Source organism: Ostrinia nubilalis, chromosome 21, assembly GCF_963855985.1.
Source record: "Ostrinia nubilalis chromosome 21, ilOstNubi1.1, whole genome shotgun sequence".
NCBI lineage: Eukaryota > Metazoa > Arthropoda > Insecta > Lepidoptera > Crambidae > Ostrinia > Ostrinia nubilalis.
Genome location: NC_087108.1, coordinates 979,155 through 1,006,513, shown reverse-complemented (window position 1 = coordinate 1,006,513; position 27,359 = coordinate 979,155). Strand labels below are relative to the sequence as shown.

The 27,359-nt window shown below is 41.5% G+C and overlaps 2 protein-coding genes and 1 long non-coding RNA gene across 3 annotated transcripts in view; 2 read left to right on the top strand and 1 right to left on the bottom strand.

Annotated features, from left to right (window-relative positions):
* LOC135082033 (uncharacterized) overlaps nt 1-27,359 on the bottom strand; it is a 194,883-nt gene that overhangs the window by 119,439 nt on the left and 48,085 nt on the right. The gene's annotated exons all lie outside the window — the stretch shown is intronic.
* LOC135082094 (crossover junction endonuclease EME1) lies at nt 1,200-7,901 on the top strand. The gene is made up of 7 exons (XM_063976853.1): nt 1,200-1,412; nt 4,142-4,314; nt 4,754-4,821; nt 4,899-5,004; nt 5,579-5,661; nt 6,058-6,170; nt 7,471-7,901. Exons 1-7 carry the CDS (start codon nt 1,200-1,202, stop codon nt 7,621-7,623), a joined length of 909 nt encoding a protein of 302 aa, XP_063832923.1. The 3' UTR covers nt 7,624-7,901.
* Nucleotides 15,007-23,669, top strand: LOC135082030 (required for meiotic nuclear division protein 1 homolog). The gene is made up of 10 exons (XM_063976783.1): nt 15,007-15,475; nt 15,718-15,873; nt 16,277-16,354; nt 16,501-16,578; nt 17,193-17,319; nt 18,300-18,455; nt 20,638-21,009; nt 21,254-21,396; nt 21,641-21,970; nt 22,028-23,669. Exons 1-7 carry the CDS (start codon nt 15,114-15,116, stop codon nt 20,812-20,814), a joined length of 1,134 nt encoding a protein of 377 aa, XP_063832853.1. The 5' UTR covers nt 15,007-15,113; the 3' UTR covers nt 20,815-21,009; nt 21,254-21,396; nt 21,641-21,970; nt 22,028-23,669.

Here is a 27,359-nt window from a genome sequence, read left to right as displayed (position 1 = left end):
CGAGACGAAATTCTATCTGTCCGACGACCGGAATTTAGCTGTGGTACTACTCGTCGACAAAAAAGGGGCGAACCTATTTTTATAGTATTATACAGGACAGAAGAGCAAAAAGCGACATAGTGCCTGAAGAATGGAGCATTCTGTATACTTAACAATTTTTTTTATCGTTCGTATGATGTTCGCCCCTTTGCGGCGTAGGCGACGTACTGGATCTAGTCTCCACGGTACATGGCCAGTAGAGACACAGAATAATTATAAGTACTACGTACAGAAGTTTTACTTCGCGAAGGTATTTAAAAAAATGTATGCTCAATGTCATTAACAATATGGTGTAATTTAGCCTGTCTCAAGAGTCAAGCACCATTTTGTTGACAAACGTCAGTGATCGGCACTGCGCCGAAGCTATAGGGCTGAGCCCCGATTATGGTAATTTTTAACGTCAACAATCCAGACACGCTTCTCGATTCTGCGATACGATTGGTCGTTCAACAGCGTACGTCAGCTGTTTTGACCAATCGTATTGCAGAATCAGAAACGCGTCTGGATTGTAGACGTTAAAAGTTACCGTAATCGGGGCTCTGACTTCGGTAAAATGATGTGACGTGAGGTGCCAAACTGCGGAAAATGGCGGAGGAAATACATGATTTAGCATGAATTATCATGAATAATATTAACTACTTATTTACCTCTCAGTGTCTTGAGGCAACTTAAAAAAGTACATTCTGTGTTTTTATTATTATTTAGGCAGTTAAATACTGCACATTTATTTATTTTCTTCCGTCATACCTACACAAGAATACGCGTGCGTGAGTCAATGTTCGCTCGTATGTGAGGCCTTGTCGAATAGTATCCTGTAGGTGGGCCATCGTGCGTGTTTTGTTTTCGATGTAAACTCACGGAGATGAACAGGCCTGGTAGAGATGGAAGCAGCGGGCGCGCGTATCGTCCCGCGCCAGACCTATTCCATCCTGGACTTGTGGTGTGGACGCGGACTGTCCCGCTGACGCTGTGCGACACGGGAGGAAATGTGAGTATAGATAGTCCCATCCACGAAGACGCGCCCCACCATTCGTCCTAATCGTTAATAGTTTATGTATGCAATATGCATGCTTCCGCTAATGTTTGAGTGTTATCGGTACACACTAATTATCCATGAGTGCACACGCACAATACAATAACTCACAACTGAATGTGACTGAATGACGCTCGACCAAATTTTGGTGGGGCGCGTCTTCGTGAGTAGCACTATCTACAGTTGTGTACTACTGGATCAAGTTTCCACGCTACATGGCCTGGCCAATGGAGATGGAAGCAGCGGGTGCGCGTATCGTCCCGCGCCAGACCTATTCCATCCTGGGCTTGTGGTGTGGACGCGGACTGTGCCTCCGACGCTGTGCGACACAGGGGGAAATGTGAGTAGCTGTGGTACTACTGGATCTATTATAGCCTCCAATGCTACATGGCCAGTAGAGATGGAAGCAGCGGGTGCTTGCGTCGTCCCCGCTACACGTGTTCCATCGCGGACTGTGCCACCGACGCTGTGCGTCACAGGGGGAAATGTGAGTAGCTGTGGTACTACTGGATCAAGCCTCCAATGCTACATGGCCAGTAGAGATGGAAGCAGCGGGTGCTTGCGTCATCCCCCCTACACGTGTTCCATCGCGGACTGTGCCACCGACGCTGTGCGACACGGGGGGAAATGTGAGTAGCTGTGGTACTACTGGATCTAGCCTCCACGGTACATGGCCAGTAGAGATGGAAGCAGCGGGTGCTTGCGTCGTCCCCGCTACACGTGTTCCATCGCGGACTGTGCCGCCGACGCTGTGCGTCACAGGGGGAAATGTGAGTAGCTGTGGTACTACTGGATCTAGCCTCCACGGTACATGGCCAGTAGAGATGGAAGCAGCGGGTGCTTGCGTCGTCCCCGCTACACGTGTTCCATCGCGGACTGTGCCGCCGACGCTGTGCGTCACAGGGGGAAATGTGAGTAGCTGTGGTACTACTGGATCTAGCCTCCACGGTACATGGCCAGTAGAGATGGAAGCAGCGGGTGCTTGCGTCGTCCCCGCTACACGTGTTCCATCGCGGACTGTGCCGCCGACGCTGTGCGTCACAGGGGGAAATGTGAGTAGCTGTGGTACTACTGGATCTAGCCTCCACGGTACATGGCCAGTAGAGATGGAAGCAGTGGGTGCTTGCGTCGTCCCCCCTACACGTGTTCCATCGCGGACTGTGCCACCGACGCTGTGCGACACAGGGGGAAATGTGAGTAGCTGTGATACTACTGGATCAAGCCTCCAATGCTACATGGCCAGTAGAGATGGAAGCAGCGGGTGCTTGCGTCATCCCCCCTACACGTGTTCCATCGCGGACTGTGCCACCGACGCTGTGCGACACGGGGGGAAATGTGAGTAGCTGTGGTAATACTGGATCTAGCCTCCACGGTACATGGCCAGTAGAGATGGAAGCAGCGGGTGCTTGCGTCGTCCCCGCTACACGTGTTCCATCGCGGACTGTGCCGCCGACGCTGTGCGTCACAGGGGGAAATGTGAGTAGCTGTGGTACTACTGGATCTAGCCTCCACGGTACATGGCCAGTAGAGATGGAAGCAGCGGGTGCTTGCGTCGTCCCCGCTACACGTGTTCCATCGCGGACTGTGCCGCCGACGCTGTGCGTCACAGGGGGAAATGTGAGTAGCTGTGGTACTACTGGATCTAGCCTCCACGGTACATGGCCAGTAGAGATGGAAGCAGCGGGTGCTTGCGTCGTCCCCGCTACACGTGTTCCATCGCGGACTGTGCCGCCGACGCTGTGCGTCACAGGGGGAAATGTGAGTAGCTGTGGTACTACTGGATCTAGCCTCCACGGTACATGGCCAGTAGAGATGGAAGCAGCGGGTGCTTGCGTCGTCCCCGCTACACGTGTTCCATCGCGGACTGTGCCGCCGACGCTGTGCGTCACAGGGGGAAATGTGAGTAGCTGTGGTACTACTGGATCTAGCCTCCACGGTACATGGCCAGTAGAGATGGAAGCAGCGGGTGCTTGCGTCGTCCCCGCTACACGTGTTCCATCGCGGACTGTGCCGCCGACGCTGTGCGTCACAGGGGGAAATGTGAGTAGCTGTGGTACTACTGGATCTAGCCTCCACGGTACATGGCCAGTAGAGATGGAAGCAGCGGGTGCTTGCGTCGTCCCCGCTACACGTGTTCCATCGCGGACTGTGCCACCGACGCTGTGCGTCACAGGGGGAGATGTGAGTAGCTGTGGTACTACTGGATCTAGTCTCCACGGTACATGGCCAGTAGAGATGGAAACAGCGGGTGCGCGTATGTTCCCGCACCAGACCTATTCCATCCCGGGCTCGTGGTGTGGACGCGGACTGTGCCTCCGACGCTGTACGACACGGGAGGAAATGTGAGGAACAAATTATTTTATTCAGTTTTGATTAATATTTTGGAACTTATGAACGTCAAAAATAATAATAAAAAAAGCAGCACATAAGGAGCACTTTACATGTCTAAGTATCAGCAGATGTATAGGATTGTATGTATCTGCACTTAGTCTTCGAAAAATTTTGATGCTTAGCTAGCAGACATTTTGCCGACAGTCTGATTAGGTTGCAGAAAATTCTTTTGACCATTTGTTTGTTTGCCTACAAACACACTAGTGTTTGCTCTTTTCTAATGCACAGCAGTATTGTTTTTGATTGGAATACTATTCTATCTGATCCACTTTTGACCAGTTGTAGATTATTATTCTCTCTCGTGTTAATTATGAGGCCCGCCATACACATACAGCTTGAGCAATTAGCTATTTATAAACATACACGGACCACTCTTGCAGTTGTAGTCAATGAGGGCTATCTTTTTATACTTAACATTTGGTGGCAACACCCCTGGCGATTGACAGGACCTTAATTTACAGTGGCGCCATCTTGATGAGTGCAAATGCAATAGTCCTCCTACCACTTTAGCGCTCACCAATTGGTGCCATTTTCTTCGTTACTAGCAAGTGACAGGACCTTACTCTACAGTGGCGCTAACTGGTGAGCCCTAAACGATGCCCTCATTGAAATTTAGGTCCATGTCTACAAATATCTTTTTTTATAGTGTTGTTCTGTCATAAAATTTCTCTTCTTCAGCTAGCACTATCATCCAACAAGGAGGCGTGCGCGCGCGCGCTGTACGTCATCACAGCGGACGACATCCACGAGCACGTGTCGGGGAAGACGCTCTCGCAACAAGTCGGACAGCTGAGGGAGGTGGTGGACAGGGAACTGACGCTGGTCGTGTTCGGGGCTAAGGACTTCTTCAAGTGAGTAGGCGGACTGATGAAAGACTTTCATAAGATTTTAAACTTTCGCGTTCCATTTTAAGATTATTAATGAGTTACCTACATTGTGTACTCACGGCTTGACGTTTCGGCTGCGATGCTGCAGTCTGCTTGTGACCACGGCTGCAGCATTGCACTAATAAACGTCGCGGTAAGACCCGTGTCTTACTATTTTAACTGATGAAATACTTAATAAAATCCTTCCATTTTCTTCTGATAAATTACTTTGGCCTCCAACAGCATTGGATGGATGGATCTATGTTCAGCAGTGGACGTCCTATGGCTGAGATGATGATGATGATGATGGAAATTACTTTGTGGGTAAATTGAAAGTTTACATTTCCCTGGGATATGTTTAGAATTAGAATCTGGAGCACCTTATGAAGTCTTCACCACTATTACAAATATATTTTCATTTCAGAAAATCAGGACGCCAAACTGTAAATAGCAGGAAAATGACTGAACTGGAATTAGAAATGGCCATAACAGGTAAGCATGTTACTGTTTGATTCCTATGAGTACACTACACAGGGTTTAGATTGTCAATACATACTTTTTGCCTGCAGATTTGTTGGTGACCGCGAGCTGCGACACTGTGATGGTAGAAACGCCAAGTGAACTTGCGTTGCTTATTGTTCAATTCACGAAGGCCATCGCCGAAGCGCCACATAAGTAAGTAATAAATAAATATTGTAAGTAATAAATAACTTTGACACAGCCACAAAGTAAGCAACTAATGGTTGTGTTATGGGTGCTAGCTTAACGGGTGTACTACTTATATGCTTTTTAAATATATACATATTATACATAGTAACACCCAGACCCGTCACAGAAATTAAAATTCATCATTTCAATTTCTGCCCGGCCGGGAATCGAACCCGGGACCTCTCGGCATAGTAATCTGTTCCGAACCACTACACCAAACGGCCGACATAATTGAGTGTTCCGTGTTAAATGGTAAAACTATTGAATGAGGGCTATCGTTTTTATACTTAACAGTTGGCACCCCTGGCGATTGACAGGACCTTACTCTACAGTGGCGCCATCTTGATGAGTGCAAATACGATAGTCCTCCTACCACTTTAGCACTCACAAGTTGGCGCCACTGTCTTCGCTACTAGCAAGTGACAGGACCTTACTCTACAGTGGCGCTAACTGGTGAGCGCTAAAACGATAGCCCTCATTGGTATGATATAGTGAAGACATGACATCCAGAACTACATTTGGCAACTAATTTTACCTTCAGGAACGCTAAGAAGTCGTGGGATGAACAGGCAGAGTTCTACATGAGAGGCGACAAGAAAAACAGCGTCACCGTGGACAAAGATGGTTAGTAAATTAGGGGATTCGATCCCGGAAGATTTTTAAGGGATTATTTGTCGGGATTCAACTACTTATGCTGGGCAATCTCAGGCGTCTGCGCTAGAAATCGTTGTCCCTTTTGCTTTTAAAATGCTGTAAAAGAGTGACATGAGAAAGAGTGCATGTCTTATCTTAGAAAATCGATTCCATAATCCTCTATATTCGATTCCTTCGTGTTAAAAAGCTATTCAATATGGCGTCGGGCTGTTTTTTTATGTAAGACAAGGGATTTGTTACGTCATCAGTTTCAGCCAATCTATTGTTTGATTGCCAATTATATTTGTGTACATTCGATCTCACATCCCACTATGAACTTTTGTTGTAACATAGTACCTATTACAACGCCATAACGTAACGTTTCAGGTAACGGCTTAGCGCGATTGTGGCAACAGATCATTGCAGTCCTGCCAAACTCGAGCTTGGAGACCTCCCGGTCACTGTGTGAGGAGTTTAAATCGCCTCTCGCTTTGTATGAGGTAAGCAAATAACGTCATTGGTAGTTTCTTAAAATATACTAGCGGCCGCCCGCGACTTCGTACGCGTGGATCCCGTTTTACCCCCTTAGGGACTCGTTCCCGTGGGAATTTCGGGAATTCCTTTCTTAGTGCACCTCTACGGTATCTAAGCTACGTGCCTTCCAAATGGCAATGCCAGATTTTGTATGGAAGGTGGCGTCTTTTTTTTTTCGCGCGGCCATCGACCAAACCTTATTTTTTGATTACAAAATAGTGTAATAAAGCAAACTTACTATGACATGTATACCTCTAAACTCAGTCTGAACTGAGTTACGAGCATTAGAAGTTTGATGATTTTCATACTAGATTTGCTTTAGCTGCGCGCAAGTTTTGTAAGAAATTGCAACAAAATAGTGACATTGTATATGTAAACAAACAATACCATCCATTATAGGCTCCAGCCATTAGTGTGGAGCAGAATTAGCGCAATAAAAAAGACGTCACTATTTTGTTGCAATTTCTTACAAAACTTGCGCGCAAAAAGCAAATCTAGTATGAAAATCTTCAAACTTCTAATGCTCGTAACTCAGTTCAGACTGAGTTTAGAGGTATACATGTCATAGTAAGTTTGGTTTATTACACTATTTTGTAACCAAAAAACATGATTTGGTCGATGGCCGCGCGAAAAAAAAAGACGCCAATTTCCGGCATTGTCTTTTCAAGTGCCTACGTTTAGCCGTTTAGGCTGTGCGTTGATATGTCAGTCAGTCAGTTTCTCCTTTTATATAATTATTTAGATTTTTAATAATTAAAATAAACATGATCAACGTGTTTTAATGGTAATTTAAAGTTTCGGTCGTTTTGATCAAATCATTTCCATTGTTGGATAAAGGCCACCCCAAGGAATTCTGCATAAAAACCGGTCTTGCGCTCCCAGTATCGCCCAGTCCTAGTATCGCCTGGGGGAGTAGCGTTTACCTCAAACGCATTCGATGTGGATTGCGTTAAAAAGGGGTATTAAATGTGTGACGAATTGTACAGCGCCCCTAGCGGAAACTCCCAAGAACTAATATCTTAATATTTGTTAACGCGCTCGCAGACGACGTTTGACGTAAACTCAAAGCCTTCTGATCGTCGGTCTACCGAATTCCGAAACCTATCTACGTTTACGTTTTCCGGAGTTTTATCGCCCTATGATTTTTTTTAAACTGGGTCGCACCATCTTTCTATCACTTTAACAAAAGTCTAGTTTGTCAAAATTTAAGTTAAAGTTGGTGCAATTCAGCCATTTTGTGATACTATTTTATTTCCTACTTTCCAGGCCTTCCTCTCATCAGGCGTGACCCCCGTGGCGGACGTGTGTGTGTCCCGCGCGGGGGCCCCGGGGGCGCGCGGGCGCCGCGTGGGCCCCGAGATGGCGGCTAAATTACACGCCTTGCTCACGCAAGAAGATGGCAACACACTTGTGGGCTAACACTGGCAACACAGTGACGGCCAGTGGCCGAAAACGATGAACATTTGAAATTATCGTTAATTTATTTTTTCTATCGACAGTACATAAGCGACAGCGCCCTTTGAGCGACAAAACGCAGCGACAGACGGCCACAAAACGCATGCGCGCGTCATTTGTCGCCCAATGTGTTCGCCAAGACGAATGTATGCGCTCACGAGTGGCTTTTTGTCACCGCGACAGTATGACGATTATCACACTGCACCGCGCTCCGCCGCGATACGCGGGACGACAGATTTAATCATTATGCAAGTACCTACCTCACGCGCGGCACAACACACTGACAACGCGTTTGCGCGCGGGATACGTTATATTATGTCGCCACGCGGACCGCTGCGGAGCGCGGTGCATTGTGATAATCGCCTATACAGGGTGGAAACGATAAGTGATCTCATTCGATTATTTCTAAACTATACAAAATATCCAAAAACTGGTTACTGATCCTGAAAGTGCTTCACGAGCTCTTTCAAACGGTGCTAATATTAGGTTACAGAATTAACTGGATCTATCCGAAAATTTAATGTTTTCAGCCTCCATACTAAATGTATGCCAGCCAAACAATAATAATAGATATTAATTTTTTTTTATTAAATCATAAACACTTAAAATTTTAATGAACTCGTAAATTGCATTCTTATTTAAAATTATTCTTGGAAAACATTGGTTTTAGGCTTTACTTGCTATAATATTAACAAGACAGGAGTGCCATGACTGTAGCTGTACTAAATGTATGGAAGCTGGAAACATTGAATTTTCGAATGGATCCAGTTTATTTTGTAACCTATTATTGGTACCGTTGGATAGAGCTCGTGAAGCACTTTCAGGATCAGTAACGAGTTTTTGAATATCTTGTATAGTTTTTAATATTATGTGGTTTTACTAAATGTATGGAAGCTGGAAACATTGAATTTTCGGATAGATCCAGTTTATTCTGTAACCTTTTATTGGTACCGTTTGAAAGAGCTTGTGAAGCACTTTCAGAATCAGTAATCAGTTTTTCAATATCTTGTATAGTTTAGAAATAATCGAGTGAGATCACTTAACGTTTCCACCCTGTATAGAAAGAAAGAAAGAAAAATGGTTTATTTTGTTCAAACAAACGTTTTACACAATTTAAATTACATACATAATTTATTGAAGCAAAATGGCTCCTACTCAGCTTGTATCATGTTCCATTCAGAACATGAATGCTGGTATTCTGTAGGAACCATCTTGAAAAGAGCGTCAACCATTTATAAAGAGAAGGAGAGACAATGTAGTACTTATTCTTATGTATGTATGGAGAGAGTGAGAGACAATTACTGTCACAGTGACAAGTCACCCTTGCGCGCGCGCCCTGACTATTCAGATATGTAATTTATTTATAGGTGATCAAAGGAAACTAAGATATTAATTAAACTTTGTCTATTCAGTTTGAAGTCTGTTCAAGATTAGTTTGTAAATAATTATTTTGTGTAAAAATTTAAATGAAAATGAAAAATGTATAAAATATGTCAAATGTTGTGTAAGTAGTATTATGTATTTATATGTATATGTAAGGTAGTTAGTATTGACGATGATTATGCCCGTTCCAGACCTAATAAATGAGTATTGATTGACTGGTGGTTAGTGCCTTTAAATGTGAAGAAAATAAATGTGATTTGCTGAAAATATAAAATAAATTAATCAAAATCAACATGTTTTATTTCAAAAAGAAATCGGCACAATAACAAAGTTCTAAAATTGAGTGTTCATCACCAAACTTTGGTATTTTCTAGTCATAAGTCATGGTTTAAATCTGTGATAATACCACAGAATAATAATAATGATAATACTAAACTGAAGTAAATTCTCAAAATCTAATACAAGTAGATGGTCATCTTATTAACAAATTAATGTCTGTTAGTGCAGTTCTTATCAAGTAACATTATCATAAAATCACAAAAGAAACAAATAATCAACGATCGAAAAAAAAAACTTGTGTGATTAAATCTGATTAAATAAACACATAGTATGGTTTATTTGCATTAAATGAATGTAGAATTTATTAAGTAAACAATTATTTTCATTGTACTGAAACTTTGATTGTTAAGATGCATAAAATATTTCTTTTTGCTTAAAATAAAAAAACGTCAAAAAAAATTTCAAATTGTCAAAATGTCAAGCGGCGGGAAACTTCGAAGTGGAAAGACGCGCTTCCGAAAGTTTTAAATTAATTAAACTAAATCTGTTAGATTTTTGTTGTTAGGAAAGTTTATTAAGACGATGGGGAGGGGTAGCAAAAAAAGGAAAAAAGTGGAGGTCACCGGTTTGGATCCGGGCGATCGCAGCAACGGAGATACCAGTTCATCAGATTCCGAGGTGGAGGATGGTCAGGGAAGTGTCCTTGTTCCGTATTATGTTACTGACTACACCAGGTTATACCCAGAGGACTCTGCAGCTTTTGAATTCGTAGTCTTCATAGAGTCATCTGATAGCCAGAGGCCCATTGGTAACAGAGATTTATTATCTCTTTCCAACGTTCTGAGAAGGTACAATAAAGGCGTTAAGTATTTGAAAGCACTCAACAAGTACAAAATAGGAGTCTACTTTGAAAAGCCAGGTCTAGCCAATGCACTACTGAATAATAAAACCTTTTTAAGTGATAATCAGTTCAAAGCCAGCATTCCAGCTTCATCCACCGAAACCACGGGGATAATTCGAAATGTGCCTATAAAGTACAATAACAAAAAAATCTTTACCATGTTGAGCAGTAGTAAGAAGATTATCAGCGTTCGCAGATTCTTCCGCAAAGACACCACAACTGAAGGTTTCTCCCGTCAGCCCACAGGGACAGTCGCCATCACTTTTGCGGCCACGACCCTGCCAGACTTCGTGGAGCTGGGCGGCTGGAGGCACAGCATCTCCCAGTACATCCCTCCAGTTAAGCAATGTTACCGCTGCCAGAGGTATGGTCACATTTCCAAGTATTGTAAGAACGAGGAACGGTGCTCAATTTGCAGTAATGGACACAATTATAAAGATTGTCCAACTCCTAAAGAAAATGCAGTATGCTCTCATTGCAAAGGAAACCATGTTAGTATTTCAGCACAATGTCCAATAAAACAAAAGAAAATACAAGAAAATAGAGTGAAATTTGTTAAAGCTCCCACTTATGCAGACATATCTAGTAAACAAACCTTTCCAGAATTGAGAACAAATAATAAATACTTACCAAAGCCTGAAAACAACTTAATGTCTATATTGAACTCTGATGCAACGGTAATGAATCTTTTAATAGAGTCAATAGTTAAAATTATAACATTAAATAAAAGCAACAACACAACTATTTCATCCAAAAACATTTTAGATATTCTTACAGACACTTTCAGTAAAAATTTTAATTCATCAAATTCGAAGAGCAAATAAATATAGTTCAATGGAATGCTCAGAGCTTTCTGTGCAATCGTAATTTATTTACTAAGTTTATTTATGATAATTGTATAGATATTGCTGTAATATCTGAGACTTGGCTAAAGCCTATTCACAAATTTAAGGTAAAAGGTTATAAAATAGAGCGAAATGACTGTGGAAATGATCATAATGGAGTAGCCATTCTGATTCATGAAAGAATTCAATATTGTAGACTTCAAACTTATTTTGATAACTCATTACAAAATTTAGCAGTTCAAATCACAATCAATAATAAATCATACACAATAGTTTCAGTTTATTGTCCTACTAATAGTTCACCTAGATTTCATATAAAGAAATTTTCAGATTTAATTGTAAGTTTGCCAAAGCCAGTTATTGTAGCTGGAGATTTTAACGCCCATCATACCATATGGGGCTGTAACACTGTAGACAGTCGAGGACGAGATATTTTAGATAGTTTAGATGATTGTGATTTAGTTTTATTAAATGATAAACAGGTTACGACTGTGGGAACACATGTCTGGAGACCGAACGGACTCGACTTGACTATGGTGAGCCCCTGTTTAGCTTTATGCTGTGACTGGAAAGTGCACGATGATCCACTTGGTAGTTATCATTTACCCACAATAACCTCAATACAACTATTAACAACTGCATCGCAACCACGTCTAACATACATGCCAGCAGGTACTGATATCCCTGATCATCCTAATCTTAAACTAGTTAATTGGAAACATTACTCAAAGTTAGTCAATGAAATGTTGTATGATTTTACAGTGTCTAATAGCAATGTTTTGGAATTGTACAACAACTTTTGTGACATCATCAAGTCAGCTGTAAATATGTCAATGCCAAACTCAAATAAAAAAAGTCAATCTCAACGTTTCGTTCCACACAGATCGTCAGTTAAAAAATCTAAACGTCTTTCGGTTCCTTGGTGGAATGATCGCTGTGCTAGTGCTGTACAAAACTCGAAAGAAGCTTACGTGCAATTCAAAAATGACCCTACTCTTGAAAATTATATACATTTTAAAAAATTACAAGCCCTAAAAAAGCGTGTTATTAATACAGAGAAAATTGAGAGTTGGAAAGAATTTTGTTCAAATTTAAGTAGATTTACTCCCATATCTCTTATTTGGAATACTTTACGTAAATTTAATAAAAGTAATAATTGCAAGTTTTCGCAGAATGATTCTTGTCCGCTTTGGGTTCATGATTTTCTTACGAAATACACTCCAGACCATGCAGAATCGCCACCATTAGATTTCACTAATTGTACAGCAAGTAATGCAAATTCTTATCTGTTAAGCATGTTTACGTTTACTGAGCTTTTATCAGCGATCAAATCACGAAAGGACACCGCTTGCGGCTTGGATTTTATCTCTTATAAAATGTTAAAAAAATTAAATAAAGAAAACCTATTAAAATTTCTATTTATCATTAATAGTTTGTGGAAGGAAAATCTGATTCCAGGTCAATGGAAGACTGACTGCTTAGTTCCCATATTAAAACCGAATAAAGATAAAAATAGTCCAGACTCATATCGTCCGATAGCTTTAACATCGTGTGTAGGTAAAATTTTTGAACAATTGATAAAACAGCGTCTGGAGTTTTACATAGAAAGTAATAATTTGCTTCCAAGCAATCAATTTGGGTTCAGACGTGGGCGTTCCGCTCGTGAAAGTTTAGGTTGTTTATACACAGACATACAAAAGGCTTTAAAAGAAAATAACTATCTAATCTGCGTTTTCTTTGATATTGTCGGTGCCTTTAACAATGTCAATCTTACTGTGTTATCCTCGATTCTCTCTTCATTAGGTCTTCCAACTAAAATTGTGGCCTGGTTACATAATTTTTTAAATAATCGCTTAGTACATGTTAAACTTAATAATAAATTATATGGTCCAAGACTCTCTTTCAAAGGAGTTTGTCAAGGAGGTATTTTGAGCCCGTTGTTGTATATTATATACATTCATAGGCTAAATGAAATTTTGGGACCTGATCCCCAAATATGTAATTTACAATTTGCAGATGATTTAGCAATATATACTCAAGGCCCAAATTTGTCCACGTTAACAAGCAAAATAAATGTACTACTTAATAAACTGCATAATTATCTATCGTATTTGAATTTAGATGTTAATGCAAATAAAAGTAAAGTTGTTGTTTTTAAGAAACGCTGCATACATTTATTAAGTTCGGGTATTAAATATAACCATCAAGAACTACCACTGGAATCAGGTGCAAAATTCTTAGGTGTTACTTTCCAACAAAACTTCTCTTGGAAACCCTATGTTGATTGCCTTATAGAAAGATCTCTACGTGCTACAAATATTCTTAAATCTCTTACTGGAACCAATTGGGGTGCAGATCCTAAAATACTTTTATTATTATATAAATCTTTGGTAAGAAGCCATTTTGAATATGCATTCTTTTGTTTTGCCTCTGATAAGAAACTTGTAGAGAAACTTGAAAAAATCCAAAATAAGAATTTGCGACTTATATTAGGAGCAATGAACACCTCACCAATTAATTCAATGCAAATCGAGTGCAACTTACCTCCTTTATTCATTAGATTTGATTATCTTAGACAAACGTTTTTGATGAGATTGTTGTCTGTAAATAATAGTTTATTAACGACTAAGTTATTACAAATTAATTTTCCTTCTTATTTGAGTACTGTGCTATCGGATATCAGAAGGTTAAAAGATGATAATAATGTACATACTAGCGATTTATTACCGTGTTATGGAGGTGAATATGACAGTAAGTTTTGTTTTATAAATGTAATAATTAATAAAAAACTTTCTTGTAAATATGTTGTAAATAATGAACTTAATTCTTGGGAAGGCTATAGACAAATATACACTGATGGTTCAAAAACCGAAGATAAGGTTTCTATGGCATTTTATGACTTAAATGTCAAGATTGGTCATGGGATAAAATTACCATCTGCAGCAAGTATTTATACTGCCGAGGCATGCGCAGTGCTGGCTGCTCTGGAGTACATTGAGCATTCAAACATTGAAAAATGGATAATAGTTTCCGACAGCATGAGTGTTTTAGAAGCTTTGTCGAATCCGTGTCATAACGCAAAAACAAACTATATTATTTTTCAAATAAAAGAAAAATATCACAAACTATGTAACATGGGCAGAGATATTATTTTTTTCTGGACACCTTCACATGTGGGCGTGGTGGGCAATGAAGAGGCAGACACTTTAGCTAAGCTTATAACAAACACATCAGATGTAGTACCTGTTAAAAAGATCAAAATATCATACACAGACTGTTCAACCCTTTTAAAAGAACTAATGAAGAAAAAATGGCTAGACCACTGGCAAGAAAGTATTCAAACTAAAGGAAAATGGTACCACCAGATTAACCATGGAATAGGAAAGCCCTGGTTTACAAAAGGAACCTATAAGAACAGAAAGTTTTATTCTTACATATCAAGATTAAGAATTGGACATGGCCGTTTTAATGAACATCTCCACCGGATGAACATGATCACCTCCCCATCATGCTCATTCTGCAATCAAGCTAATCAATCCCTCCATCACATATTCTTCGAGTGTTCTATATTTTCACTCCAAAGACTCATTTTGATAGAAGACTTATTACAAGTTTATAAAGAACCAGAAGTCATCCCGCGCTCTCTACCTGATCTTCTCAAAAATGAAAACTGTTTCGTAGCATTATACAAGTTCTTAGTTACCACTAAAGAAGAAATTTGAAGAAATTCAAAGCCGAAGTTGAAGGGAAAAAAATAATATTGAAGGGAAATTACTCAGTCGGCTTCAAAAGTTCAAAATGAAAATGTTTCCTCTCTCTCGCGCCGTCTCCGTGAATACAAACTGAAGACTTGGCTGTATGGCGAATGCCTTTGCCTTTTCCTGCAAGAGGAAAGAACGAAACCAAAAAAAAAAAAAATGTCAAAATGTCAAAAATGACAGCTTCGAAAAAGTAAACTTTGCAGATAACCTCAATATTTTATGTAATAATTTTTATTTAAGCTCAAGTTACATATTTTCTTAAAATATTTACATATTGCTATCAATATGACGGTCTATTTATCCAGAATTGTGTGTAATTCAGTGCGTACTTCTTATATAAAATGTTTGAATATGCCGGAGCAAATGTCGCGGCAGTGTAGGTTTTTCTCGATAAAGAGAGATTCATTTAACTTGCCCCGTGTTATAATAGCGAGGAAAAGCTCCAGCGATGCTATTCACCCTACCGTAGCCTTAGAAAACTCGAGTATACCGTTGAAAAAGAAGATAATACACAAGAAGGCTGATTTAGATGATCTGACGAAGAAGGAAGGTCATTACCTAACTCTGGCGTACGTGACTGCAAACAGCTATGACCTGAAGGGTTTGAAAGAGGCCCTGGTGCAGCAGAAGCTCTACGAACCGGCCACGTAAAGTATTTTTTGAGTTATTACCATTGTTCACTGAGTGATGCAATGATGTGAAATCATGTGAAACATTGAAAGTAAAGTTTATTTATTTGAATAGTAAAAAGTGTCTTATAGCGAGAATTATTTATTATTACCAGTACCTAGATGTTACTTAATACTAAATGGATATGCCTTATGTTTTTTTGGTTACTACAATTTGTTTCTAAAACCTGTAATAGGAATTACACTTATTTTTCCACCAGGCTCCAAGCACAAGAGGTGGGCGATGTGGTGATAGCCAATGCAGTGTACTCCGTTGGCTCGGAGCCAAGACAGATCATATTCTTCCGTGAAGGTGCCGTGGTGTTCTGGAATTGTACTGAACTGGAGGCCAGCAATGTGTTAGACTTGGTTCGCAGGTAAAATAATAATTGAGAACTAATATTTATTTACTTTATTACTTAAATTCATTCAAACCAAGTCTTCAAAGCAAAAGTAAACATAAGCCTTAACTGGTTACTTTAACTTAACTTAAAAGTTCACTTCATCTCTAGTAATATTTAGAGCTCTCTGTGTGAAAGTCAAAAGCAAGGCCACATTGCTGTCTTGATTTCATCTTGCAAATTAATGTAATAAGTTGTATCTTAGGTATGCCAATTATAATCTATAAAATACCAGAATAATTTTATGCTCAAACAGGCAAACCTACTAAGAAGTATAAATTACCATGCCTTATAATATTATTTTTTTACAATTTGAAGAGTGTTGAATAAAATTAGTTCATTACTTTCGGATATAAAAATCTAAATTATCTACTTTTAGGTTTGAAGTAGACAGCTACCCAAGAGACGTGGTTGAAAAGGAAAGAGAAGTCATGACCTACTGCTATCAACCAAATGCGTAAGTATTCAATTTATTCTCAAGTTATATGCACTTAAAACACAGTACAAAAGGCAACTTAATACCATTTGGCGTTCTCTAGTTAACCATAGAGCCAAACTGGTTCATAATAGGACTTTTTTAAATTGATTTGTTTGTTTACATAGGAAGAAATGCTACCTACAAGAAGAAGGGTTTGTGCTGGTGCCTCACAAGGATAACTTATTGGAGAAGTTCACATTCAGGTAATTATGCTTTATTTATAAACTAGCTGTGCCCGCGACTTCTTACGCGTGGAAACCCGTTTTCGCAACATTTTTCTTTGCTGCTCTGCTCCTATTGATTGTAGCGTGATGTTGTATAGTCTATAGCCTTCCTCGATAAATGGGCTATCTAACACTGAAAGAATTTTTCAAATCGGACCAGTAGTTCCGGAGATTAGCGTGTTTAAGTAAACAAACAAACTCTTCCGCTTTATAATATTAGTATAGATCAGCTTCACCCACCTCAAACAAAAATGATATTGGACAAGCAAGATTAATAAGTGTCTTCACTTGGTAATCCTTCATGACATTGGCATATGTTATCATTTGGGAGCAGGTCTACAGAGTATGCTCCAAGCTCTATGTCCCTAGGCTTCTAGATTAGCCACCTGAGGCTAGACAAAGAAACATCCAGTATTTCAACTTACAAACAATTTACAACCTTACACTTTGAGCATATAATTCCAAATCCTTTGTTTTACTTATCAGACAGCTTGATTTGTTGAAGTTCAATTTTTTGTGAGCATTTCAATTCAATCTACACACAATTTCAGACTCTAAACTTCCAGCATATGATTCGAAATTCTTTATTCCAGCCACGCCATGACCCAGTCGGCCAGGCTGGGGGCCTGGGAGTCGCGGCTAGAAGCCCTAGCGGCGGCAGTCAGGCAACACTCCTCGTTGATGGAGAGGCATGGAGCAGCCAACGTGGATAAGAAAGAGGTGAGGATGTCACTAGCTAGTTTAAGTTCAATTTAAATAGTCCATCAGTATTCATAAGAACCAGGTGCGATTGTGGTCAAATACCTGCCTTGTTATCCATAAAAAACATTCAGATTAGTGTTGGACAGGATTCAAGATCTGAAGAATGTTGGTTCACATGATGATTCCAAGTTCGTATCTTAGAACTCAATTCAATTTCAGTCATAGATACTATCCTGTGTATGTTCAAATTGAATCAAGATTGAGATTCGTCCGGTAACATGTAATATACGCTTCATCTCTGCATTTGCCAATGTTCGTCTCGAAGCGCTGGTAGGGTAAAAAGATTATGAGACATGTGGAGGCTACTTGAGAGCGTTTGTTAGTCGTATACCTCGAAATCAAAAAATCCTTGTAGTTTTTCACCTATTCGCATTTCGCCGCGATATCAAAATTTCTGAATAGATTTTTATTCTTGTAGTATAATTTTTGATCGCTAATTACAATTGTCTAAAAATTCATAGTAGATTTACTTTCCTGTCTGTCTTCACTGTAGTCGCTTTTCACCTTGATAGATATTTGTTTGTAATGCGTTATTCTGTTCGTTAGTCTGATTAAAACTCGAGAACGGCTGGGCCGATTGAGCTGATTTTGGTGTTAAAATGTTTGTCGTAGTCCAGGGTAGGTTTATTTATTACATATTGCTACTGTTGTAAAAATCTATTCAAAATATATGCGGCTTAATAAACAGGCTATTGATAATAAATGCTACATCAAAATTTGCTACTGTTGTAAAAATCTGTTAAAAATATATGCTAGTAACAAAATATACTACCGATATTACACGCTACAACAAAAAACGCTATCACGGTGAAATGCGAATAGGTGAAAAGCTACAAGGATTTTTTGATTTCGAGGTATACGACTAACAAACGCTTGAGAGCAATATATTTGACGATTTGTAAGTACCATTTAAAAAGTAACTATTATATTCTCCTTAGATCGTCCGCAAGCTAGGCGAGCTGTTCTCCTTACGGCACCAGCTGAACGTGGAGTCAGATTTGCTGGACACGCCCGACTTGTACTGGGAGCAGGAGCAGCTCGAGCGGATCTACTCCAGCACCGTGGCCTGCTTCACCATCGCCCGGCGGACACGGGTGAGTGGCTAGCGGGCTGGATAGCGGCTAGCGGGCGGCTGGATAGCGGCTAGCGACTTGTACTGGGAGCAGGAGCAGCTCGAGCGGATCTATTCCAGCACCGTGGCCTGCTTCACCATCGCCCGGCGGACGAGGGTGAGTGGCTAGCGGGCTGGATAGCGGCTAGCGGGCGGCTGGATAGCGGCTAGCGACTTGTACTGGGAGCAGGAGCAGCTCGAGCGGATCTACTCCAGCACCGTGGCCTGCTTCACCATCGCCCGGCGGACACGGGTGAGTGGCTAGCCGCTATCCAGCTAGTCACTAGCTACTAGCCAGGTTATTTCTAGGTGCTATCCACCTGATAACTAGCTGCTATCCAGATGGTCACTAGCTGCTAACCAGCTGCTCACTAGCTGCTATCCAGATGGTCACTAGTTGCTATCCAGCTGAGTACTAGCTGCTATCCACCTGATAACTAGCTGCTATCCAGATGGTCACTAGCTGCTATCCACCTGATAACTAGCTGCTATCCAGATGGCCACTAGCTGCTAACCAGCTGGTCACTAGCTGCTAACCAGCTGGTCACTAGCTGCTATCCAGATGGTCACTAGTTGCTATCCAGCTGAGTACTAGCTGCTATCCAGCTGATTTCTGGCTCCTATCCAACTGATCACGCCGCTATCCATTTTGTTTGATCTCAGCTGCTATCCAGCTGACCACTAGCTGCTATCTAGCTAGTGACCATCTGGATAGCAGCTAGTTATCAGGTGGATAGCACCTAGAAATCACCTGGCTAGTAGCTAGTGACTAGCTGGATAGCAGCTAGTGGTCAGCTGGATAGCGGCTAGTGATCAGCTGGATAGCGGCTAGTGGTCAGATGGATAGCAGGTGGTGATCAGCTGGATAGCAGCTAGTTACCAGCTGGGTTGTGGATAGCGGACACGGGTGAGTGGTGGTATTCTTCAGCCGTAGCTAATGGTGCTGGCTTGCTGTGGCTAGCTGCGTGATGTCAACTGTCTAGTGATCAGTTGGATAGAAGTTCGTGACCAGCTGGATAGCAGCAGTGATCAGCTGGATAGCAGCTAGTGATCAGATGGATGACAGTTAGAGTGCAGCTGGACATTAGCTAGTGATCAGTTGAATAGCAGCTAGTGGCTGGCTTGCTAGTTAGCCTATAACCTACACCATCGCATCGATGAGTGATGGCCACAGCATAGTGTACTTATAAGATTTCTACTCTGTTACGAGTGACCTCTCACGGCAGTTTTTAGCTCGTGTGAACAAAAGACCATAATTTTGTTCACACTATTTATTTTTTAATTTTATATATTATTTTTTTATTTAGGTTAATACTATTATGAATTTCACATTGCTAACTCCTTAACGAGTTTACCATCACGCCTATTGCTTCCATTTGGTGCCATAATATGTTGTTGGCTGTAGAGGCACTCGCTGAAAACCAGCGTCGGGGCACGCGTGTCGCGATTAATGCTGAGCGGACACCTTTTTGGCACAAACAACCTATCCTTGTGTGTAAAATAAGATTTTAAACTTTCGCATTCCATTTCAATTAAAATAGTAAGACACGGGTCTTAACGCCACGTTTATTAATGAGTTACATTATGTACTCACGGCTTGACGTTTCGGCTGCGATGCTGCAGCCGTGGTCACAAGCAGACTGGCGGTTCGCGGCGTCGTCCGTTCGGGCGGGCTTGAATTCGTTGCCTGCAGCTGTCTTTCCCGAAAACTATAATCCGGGCCTCTTCAAGGCGAGAGTGAATAAGCACTTACAGGGCAGATATGTACCATACTAGACTGCATCCCACTTAACATCAGGTGCGATTGTGGTCAAATACCTGCCTTGTTATGCATATAAAAAAAAAATTACAATGCTATTTATTTTTATTTATATTTCGCGTTAAGACCCGTGTCTTACTAAAGCCTGGTCCTTGAGCACGTAGAATCCCGTCCAATGACCCCAAGCTGCTCGCACACTCACTGCGGGCGCGCGTTGCACAGTCGCGACAGCAATATAATTACGCGCGAGCGATAAGGATGGGTAGCTTGGGGTCATTGGACGGGATTCTACGTGCTCACGGACCAGGCTTTATTTTAACTATCCTTGTGTGGTTTTGTTTTATTATTTTTGTTCATTGTGTCGTGTTTTTTGTGTCAAATAAAAATGTTCTTATTCGTATTCCAGGTCCTCAACGAGCGTCTGGCCCACTGCGTGGAACTCCTCGAGCTGGTCTCCCAGTGGGCGGCAGACAGGCACCACGTGCGGTTGGAATGGATGATCATCGCGCTCATCCTGGTGGAGGTGTGCTTCGAGCTGCTGCACTTCTTCGAGAGGTACGCCGTCAGGGAAGACAGCGGCTAGTGGCTGCTGCTGGCTTGCTGTGGCTAGCTGGCTAGTAGCTGGATAGTAGCTGGCTAGCTAGTCATCTGGAGTGGATGATCATCGCGCTCATCCTGGTGGAGGTGTGCTTCGAGCTGCTGCACTTCTTCGAGAGGTACGCCGTCCGCGAGGACAGCGGCTAGTGGCCGCTGCTGGCTTGCTGCGGCTAGCTGGCTAGTAGCTGGATAGTAGCTGGCTAGCTAGTCATTTGGAGTGGATGATCATCGCGCTCATCCTGGTGGAGGTGTGCTTCGAGCTGCTGCACTTCTTCGAGAGGTACGCCGTCCGCGAGGACAGCGGCTAGTGGCTGCTGCTGGCTTGCTGTGGCTAGCTGGCCAGTAGCTGGATAGTAGCTAGCTGGCTAGTAGCTAGTGGCTGCTGCTGGCTTGCTGTGGCTAGCTGGCCAGTAGCTGGATAGTAGCTAGCTGGATAGTAGCTAGTGGCTGCTGCTGGCTTGCTGTGGCTAGCTGGCTACTAGCTGGATAGTAGCTGGCTAGTAGCTGGCTAGGTAGTAGCTGGATAGTAGCTAGTGGCTACTGCTGGCTTGCTGCGGCTAGCTGGCTAGTAGCTGGATAGTAGCTGGCTAGCTAGTCATTTGGAGTGGATGATCATCGCGCTCATCCTGGTGGAGGTGTGCTTCGAGCTGCTGCACTTCTTCGAGAGGTACGCCGTCCGCGAGGACAGCGGCTAGTGGCTGCTGCTGGCTTGCTGTGGCTAGCTGGCCAGTAGCTGGATAGTAGCTAGCTGGCTAGTAGCTAGTGGCTGCTGCTGGCTTGCTGTGGCTAGCTGGCCAGTAGCTGGATAGTAGCTAGCTGGATAGTAGCTAGTGGCTGCTGCTGGCTTGCTGTGGCTAGCTGGCTACTAGCTGGATAGTAGCTGGCTAGTAGCTGGCTAGGTAGTAGCTGGATAGTAGCTAGTGGCTACTGCTGGCTTGCTGCGGCTAGCTGGCTAGTAGCTGGATAGTAGCTGGCTAGCTAGTCATTTGGAGTGGATGATCATCGCGCTCATCCTGGTGGAGGTGTGCTTCGAGCTGCTGCACTTCTTCGAGAGGTACGCCGTCCGCGAGGACAGCGGCTAGTGGCTGCTGCTGGCTTGCTGTGGCTAGCTGGCCAGTAGCTGGATAGTAGCTAGCTGGCTAGTAGCTAGTGGCTGCTGCTGGCTTGCTGTGGCTAGCTGGCCAGTAGCTGGATAGTAGCTAGCTGGATAGTAGCTAGTGGCTGCTGCTGGCTTGCTGTGGCTAGCTGGCTACTAGCTGGATAGTAGCTGGCTAGTAGCTGGCTAGGTAGTAGCTGGATAGTAGCTAGTGGCTACTGCTGGCTTGCTGCGGCTAGCTGGCTAGTAGCTGGATAGTAGCTGGCTAGCTAGTCATTTGGAGTGGATGATCATCGCGCTCATCCTGGTGGAGGTGTGCTTCGAGCTGCTGCACTTCTTCGAGAGGTACGCCGTCCGCGAGGACAGCGGCTAGTGGCTGCTGCTGGCTTGCTGTGGCTAGCTGGCTAGTAGCTGGATAGTAGCTAGCTGGATAACTGGCTTGCTAGCTAGCAGCTGTTAATCAGCTGGCTAGCAGCTGTTAATCAGCTGGCTAGCAGCTAGTAATCAGCTGGATAGCATCAAGTGACTAGCTGGCTAGATAGATGGCTTGCTATCTGGACAGTGACTACTGAGTAGCTGGCTAGCAGCTAGTGATAAACTGGATAGCAGCTTGCTATGGTTAGCTAGCTAGTAGCTGGATAGTAGCTAGCTAGCTAACTGGCTTGCTAGCAGCTAGTCCATGACTACTAGTTAGTTACTAGGCTTGCTAGTTAGTGCCAGGCGTGCTGGCTAGCAGCTAGTGATCAGTTGGATACCAGCCAGTGATTAGCTGGATAGCAGGATAGCAGCTATTGATCAGATGGATAGTAGCTAGTGATCAACTGGATAGCAGCTACCGATCTGCTGGAATAGCAGTCAGGGATCAGCTGGATAGCATTCAGTGTTCAGCTGCATAGCAATTAGTGATCAACTGGATCAATATAAATATACATGCGAAGCAGCTGGTTTACAGGAATTACAGGCTAGCAATTAAGCTAGCTAGCTAGCAGCTACACTGCAGTGAATACACACGAGTTCAAACAACATTCAAGTCATGATATTACACTCAAGAAGTAACTTGAGTATTTCATAGGTTTGATATTCTACTAATCATAGGTTTTTGCTTCAATTTAAATCTAGTTTTAACACTAAATATAGAACAAAAGTTCTTATATTGTAATCAAGCAGGTTGTAAAGTAAATGTAGTTTAGAAGTGTTGTATGTATGTAAATATAGATTGTCTGGGCTTGTATATTTGTTAGAATGATCAAACTGTGATAACTAATCTTATATCGGTTTCATTATGACATTATGTAGTGCTGTCACAATTTATATTTGTATTGTGTATAAATTATAATACTAATTATAAATGCATAAGTTGTAGCATTTAACAAGTATTTAGTAAAAGTGTATGGAAAATGTAGTTTTTGGAATGAATAAGACTTGAATACCAAATAAAATGCTATTGTTAAAAATATAAGTAATTTAAGCTGTGTAGCTTATTATGGTTTAAATATGTATTTATTTTATGTATTCGTATTTTACTTATGGTGTTGGTTTTGGTTGTTCTGTAGTTTTATTATAAATCACTGAAATATTTTATTGCTTGCCATTTGATTGTATGTAATGATTATATTGTAACTATTTATGTATAAGAATTTACATTATATCCTATTTTTGTAGCATTTTGTGTACATAGTGCATTTATGTATTTATGGGTTATTAGTTGTATGTTGATTTGAATGAAATAAATGTATTGATTACGATTCCGTGTTGTTGACTTGTAATGTTTTATATACCTTTGTTTTTCACTTGTTTTTATTGATTTGTTTGTAAAGAGACGCCACACTATAGTTGAAAAGCTGATGGACATTTAACTTCCACCTCCTAATTAATTTTGAAAGTAGGTCGTTTAAAAAAAGTTAAACTCGGTATTTGAGGAACTACTCGTAAATAGAGTAAAAAAAAAGGTGATATTAAAGGTAGCCTTTCGAACTAAGCGTCACAGACGCAGCGTCTTTAGCTTTGGTCTTGTGCCACCAACGCCGCGTCACTAACTCGCTTCGAAAGGCTACCTTAAGACGAAAGCTGAAGACGCTGCGTCTGTGACGCTTAGTTCGAAAGGCTACCTTAAGAGTCCCAATAAAATGAACCTTTTTTCAAGGTGGTCAAAATTGAACACAAAGATATTTTATTTCACTTTGTTATCTTAGAAAAATAGTCAGGTCCTATACATGCTGACTGTAGAAATACCGTTCCATTCTGCGCAGGAGTTTCACGACGGAGTGGCGGTATGCATCCCCGCAACGCGCGCCGCTTCCTACTGCCTTCGAGGACTCGCTGCTGCAAGAAATATTCATACTCGATACGTGATGCAAATGTTTTACTTTAATTTGCTAAGCTAGGATGCGCCGTGATAAAATCTTATCGACGAAGACGACAAATGTATGGGCTTATCGCGTAAAATCGATAAAATGGCGCGATAAACGCTTATCGTGGCGCGCATCCTAGGCCTACAGGACACGTTACATACGCCCGTATTCACAAACATTAGTAAGAGGTCTCACAGTGCGCGTGGACGCACAGGGTGACACACAAACCAATCACAGAGCTCTATTCAACGCTGTTCGTTCGATTTGCTGCTTCACCTAAGCAAAAGCAAGCATCGTTTGTGAATACGGGCAATAGTCTTTTTAGCACCGGCCAAAAGACTGATGCCCGTTTTCACCACCAATACCTAATTTTTAAGTGACCCCTATGGTAACACAACTAAAAATTAGCGATTGGTGGTGAAAACAGGCATGAACTATTTGTGTGGGGCCTGATATACCTAAAGATCGTAAGTACGTAAAATATCAATCAATCGAAATACTGAAGTTTATGTTAACGATTTACACTATGCGTAAAACCACACACAACGTATGAGATACGAGATCTTCCACTTTCTCAATAACGAAGTCTATGGAATCTTGGAAAAAGTATTCCCTGTACCTACTAAGAGTATGCTTATTGCTTATGTACTTGTAATGTGTGAGAGTTAAGACTGAGCTACGATATTTTGTAATTAATACAAAAAACAATACATAAGTGAAAGGTTAGTGATAGTTGTTAACCGACTTCATGAAGATATCGAGTGCTTATGAAGAGTGCATGAGATTAGCGTGAAAGTAATTTTTACAACTAATATTTTTCTATAATAAAATTATTCAAACAATTTCTAGTTTCGTTATTTAGATTTTAGTGCAAGATTGCAATCAACGAAAACTTATTTATTTGACGAGTAATATGCGTCTGATTGTTTTTTCATAGCAACGTGTCTTTCCGAATCGCATTTGCTCACTAACGATGAGTAAGTAGTGTGTGCTTTACCGCAACAAAATGTCTCCTTTCAAAAATCTAATGATACAAATACTATAGTCTACTAGAGAGTACTAGAGTAATGTAAATGTGCCCAAAATATGAGCTTTTTGTCGTTTTAGTAGTATTCAAAAAAAGGGATGCTAGAACAAAACCATTTTTCCTACCTCTTGGGTACCTATACATTTGCATGCTGGTTCATATCTGGCGAATGTGTCCTGCTCCATTTCATTATGTAACATCTAATGTAGGTACCACATTCTGCAAATAAATAATTTGAATTTGAATTTGAATATAAGCACGACAAGTAGGTGGAAAGTATTAAAATTAAACGGTTGTAAGTCACTATAACCAGATAAAATCATATAAAATAAGACCAATATACGACTATTTAAACCTAAACAATAACAAGCGTCCAGCCAGCATAATTGAAATTCAGAATGCTTCCTTGGAGTGGTCGAGTCGTCTTGCATAGTTTCTTAATTAATTGGCATATTTGATCATATCGTCCTGGCTGCGATGTAATCCATGGAGTAAGTAGTGATGTCAGTTGCAAAATTGTGGGACAAATAGTTTTTTTAATTCCACTACTTTCAGTATTGTGGGACGACCAAACATTTTTTAAGTTAGTTAACTTAAAGTTGGTAGGAAGGCGCTGGTTTCAGGCCGCTACCTATCGGCCAATCTGGAAATCATTGACCTATGTTCAGCAGTGGACGTCCAATGTCTGAAATGATGATGATGATGATTGATTACAATGACCAGCTTATGGGTATCATACCTATAATATAATACTCTGGACAGCAAGGCCAACGTAGAATTTTCAGATGTTAAACATAGTTTAAGACTCCAACACTCCATAATAATATAATATCTTCAAGCATGGTGGTGGGACAGATATCTCTTCTAATCTGGATACAAGTGTCAAAAATTGTTTCTTCAAGTGGCATAGATGTTATTTTTTATCGGGACACAGATTCTTTTTATCAGGACATTTGTACAAGTGGCACAGCCGATTATTTTCAATCAAGGGTATCGGGACACAAGGGACACTGCTAGACTTCACTACGCCGCAAATATTTATATCGCTCGAGGTATGTCGATTGAGTATGTTGCGGCAACAATGTTGCAAGACGCTGGAGGGGTTCTCGAGGATGTTATCGAGTCACGAGTTCGCCGAAGGTATGGATGGAGCTACAATTAAATCAGATTTTGTGATTTACAAGGTTGAACAAATAAAGGACCGATGTGTGGTTCTTAAGAGTCCTTCATTTGGGACAGGTTGATATTTGGCAGCGCCGAGTAACTTTTATTTAACCAAAATACGACCTGAAAGTATGTAGATGGGTATTTTATGTACTCATCATCATCATTTCGGCCACAGAACGTCCACTGCTGAACATAGGCCTCCCCCAATGACTTCCACATCGCCTGGTTAGTAGGGTAGCGACCTGCACCCAGCGCCTTCTTGCTACCTTTATGAGGTCGTCGGTCCACCTTGTGGGTGGATGTCCGACGCTGCGTACGTTTTATGTACTTACTTGATTTTTAAAGACTAGGTATCTTTCGTTCGTTTCGTTTCAGTCAAATGGCGTCCACTGCTGGACAAAGGCCTCTCCCAAGGATTTCCATAGCAACCGGTCCTTAACCGTCCATAAAACCGCGTCCGCATCCAGGCTCTTCCCGCGACCTTCACTAGATCGTCGGTCCACCTAGTGGGAGGCCTACCCACGCTACGTCTTCCGGCCCGTGGTCGCCTCTCGAGAACTTCTGTCCCAACGGTAGGTAGTAGGTATCTTTACTCATTTTATATTTTCAGCTAAATGCTATTTCCGTGTGCGTGAAAGGGTGTCATGTCTCCAAATATAGGCCAGAGTGGTTCCTACGGTACACACAAAGCCACGCAAACAAAGGGCTAGCTGTAGGCTTTACACCTCACGACCCGATCAGTCGTCAGCTAACATGATTTCTGATACTATAATCACAGCTATAATACAGTGTGAGTCACGTTAAAGTGTACATATGAAAATAGATGAAACTAGACCTATTTTTATCGACAAAAAAGAGGTCAAAATATTTTTGAGATTTTTTTTTAATTT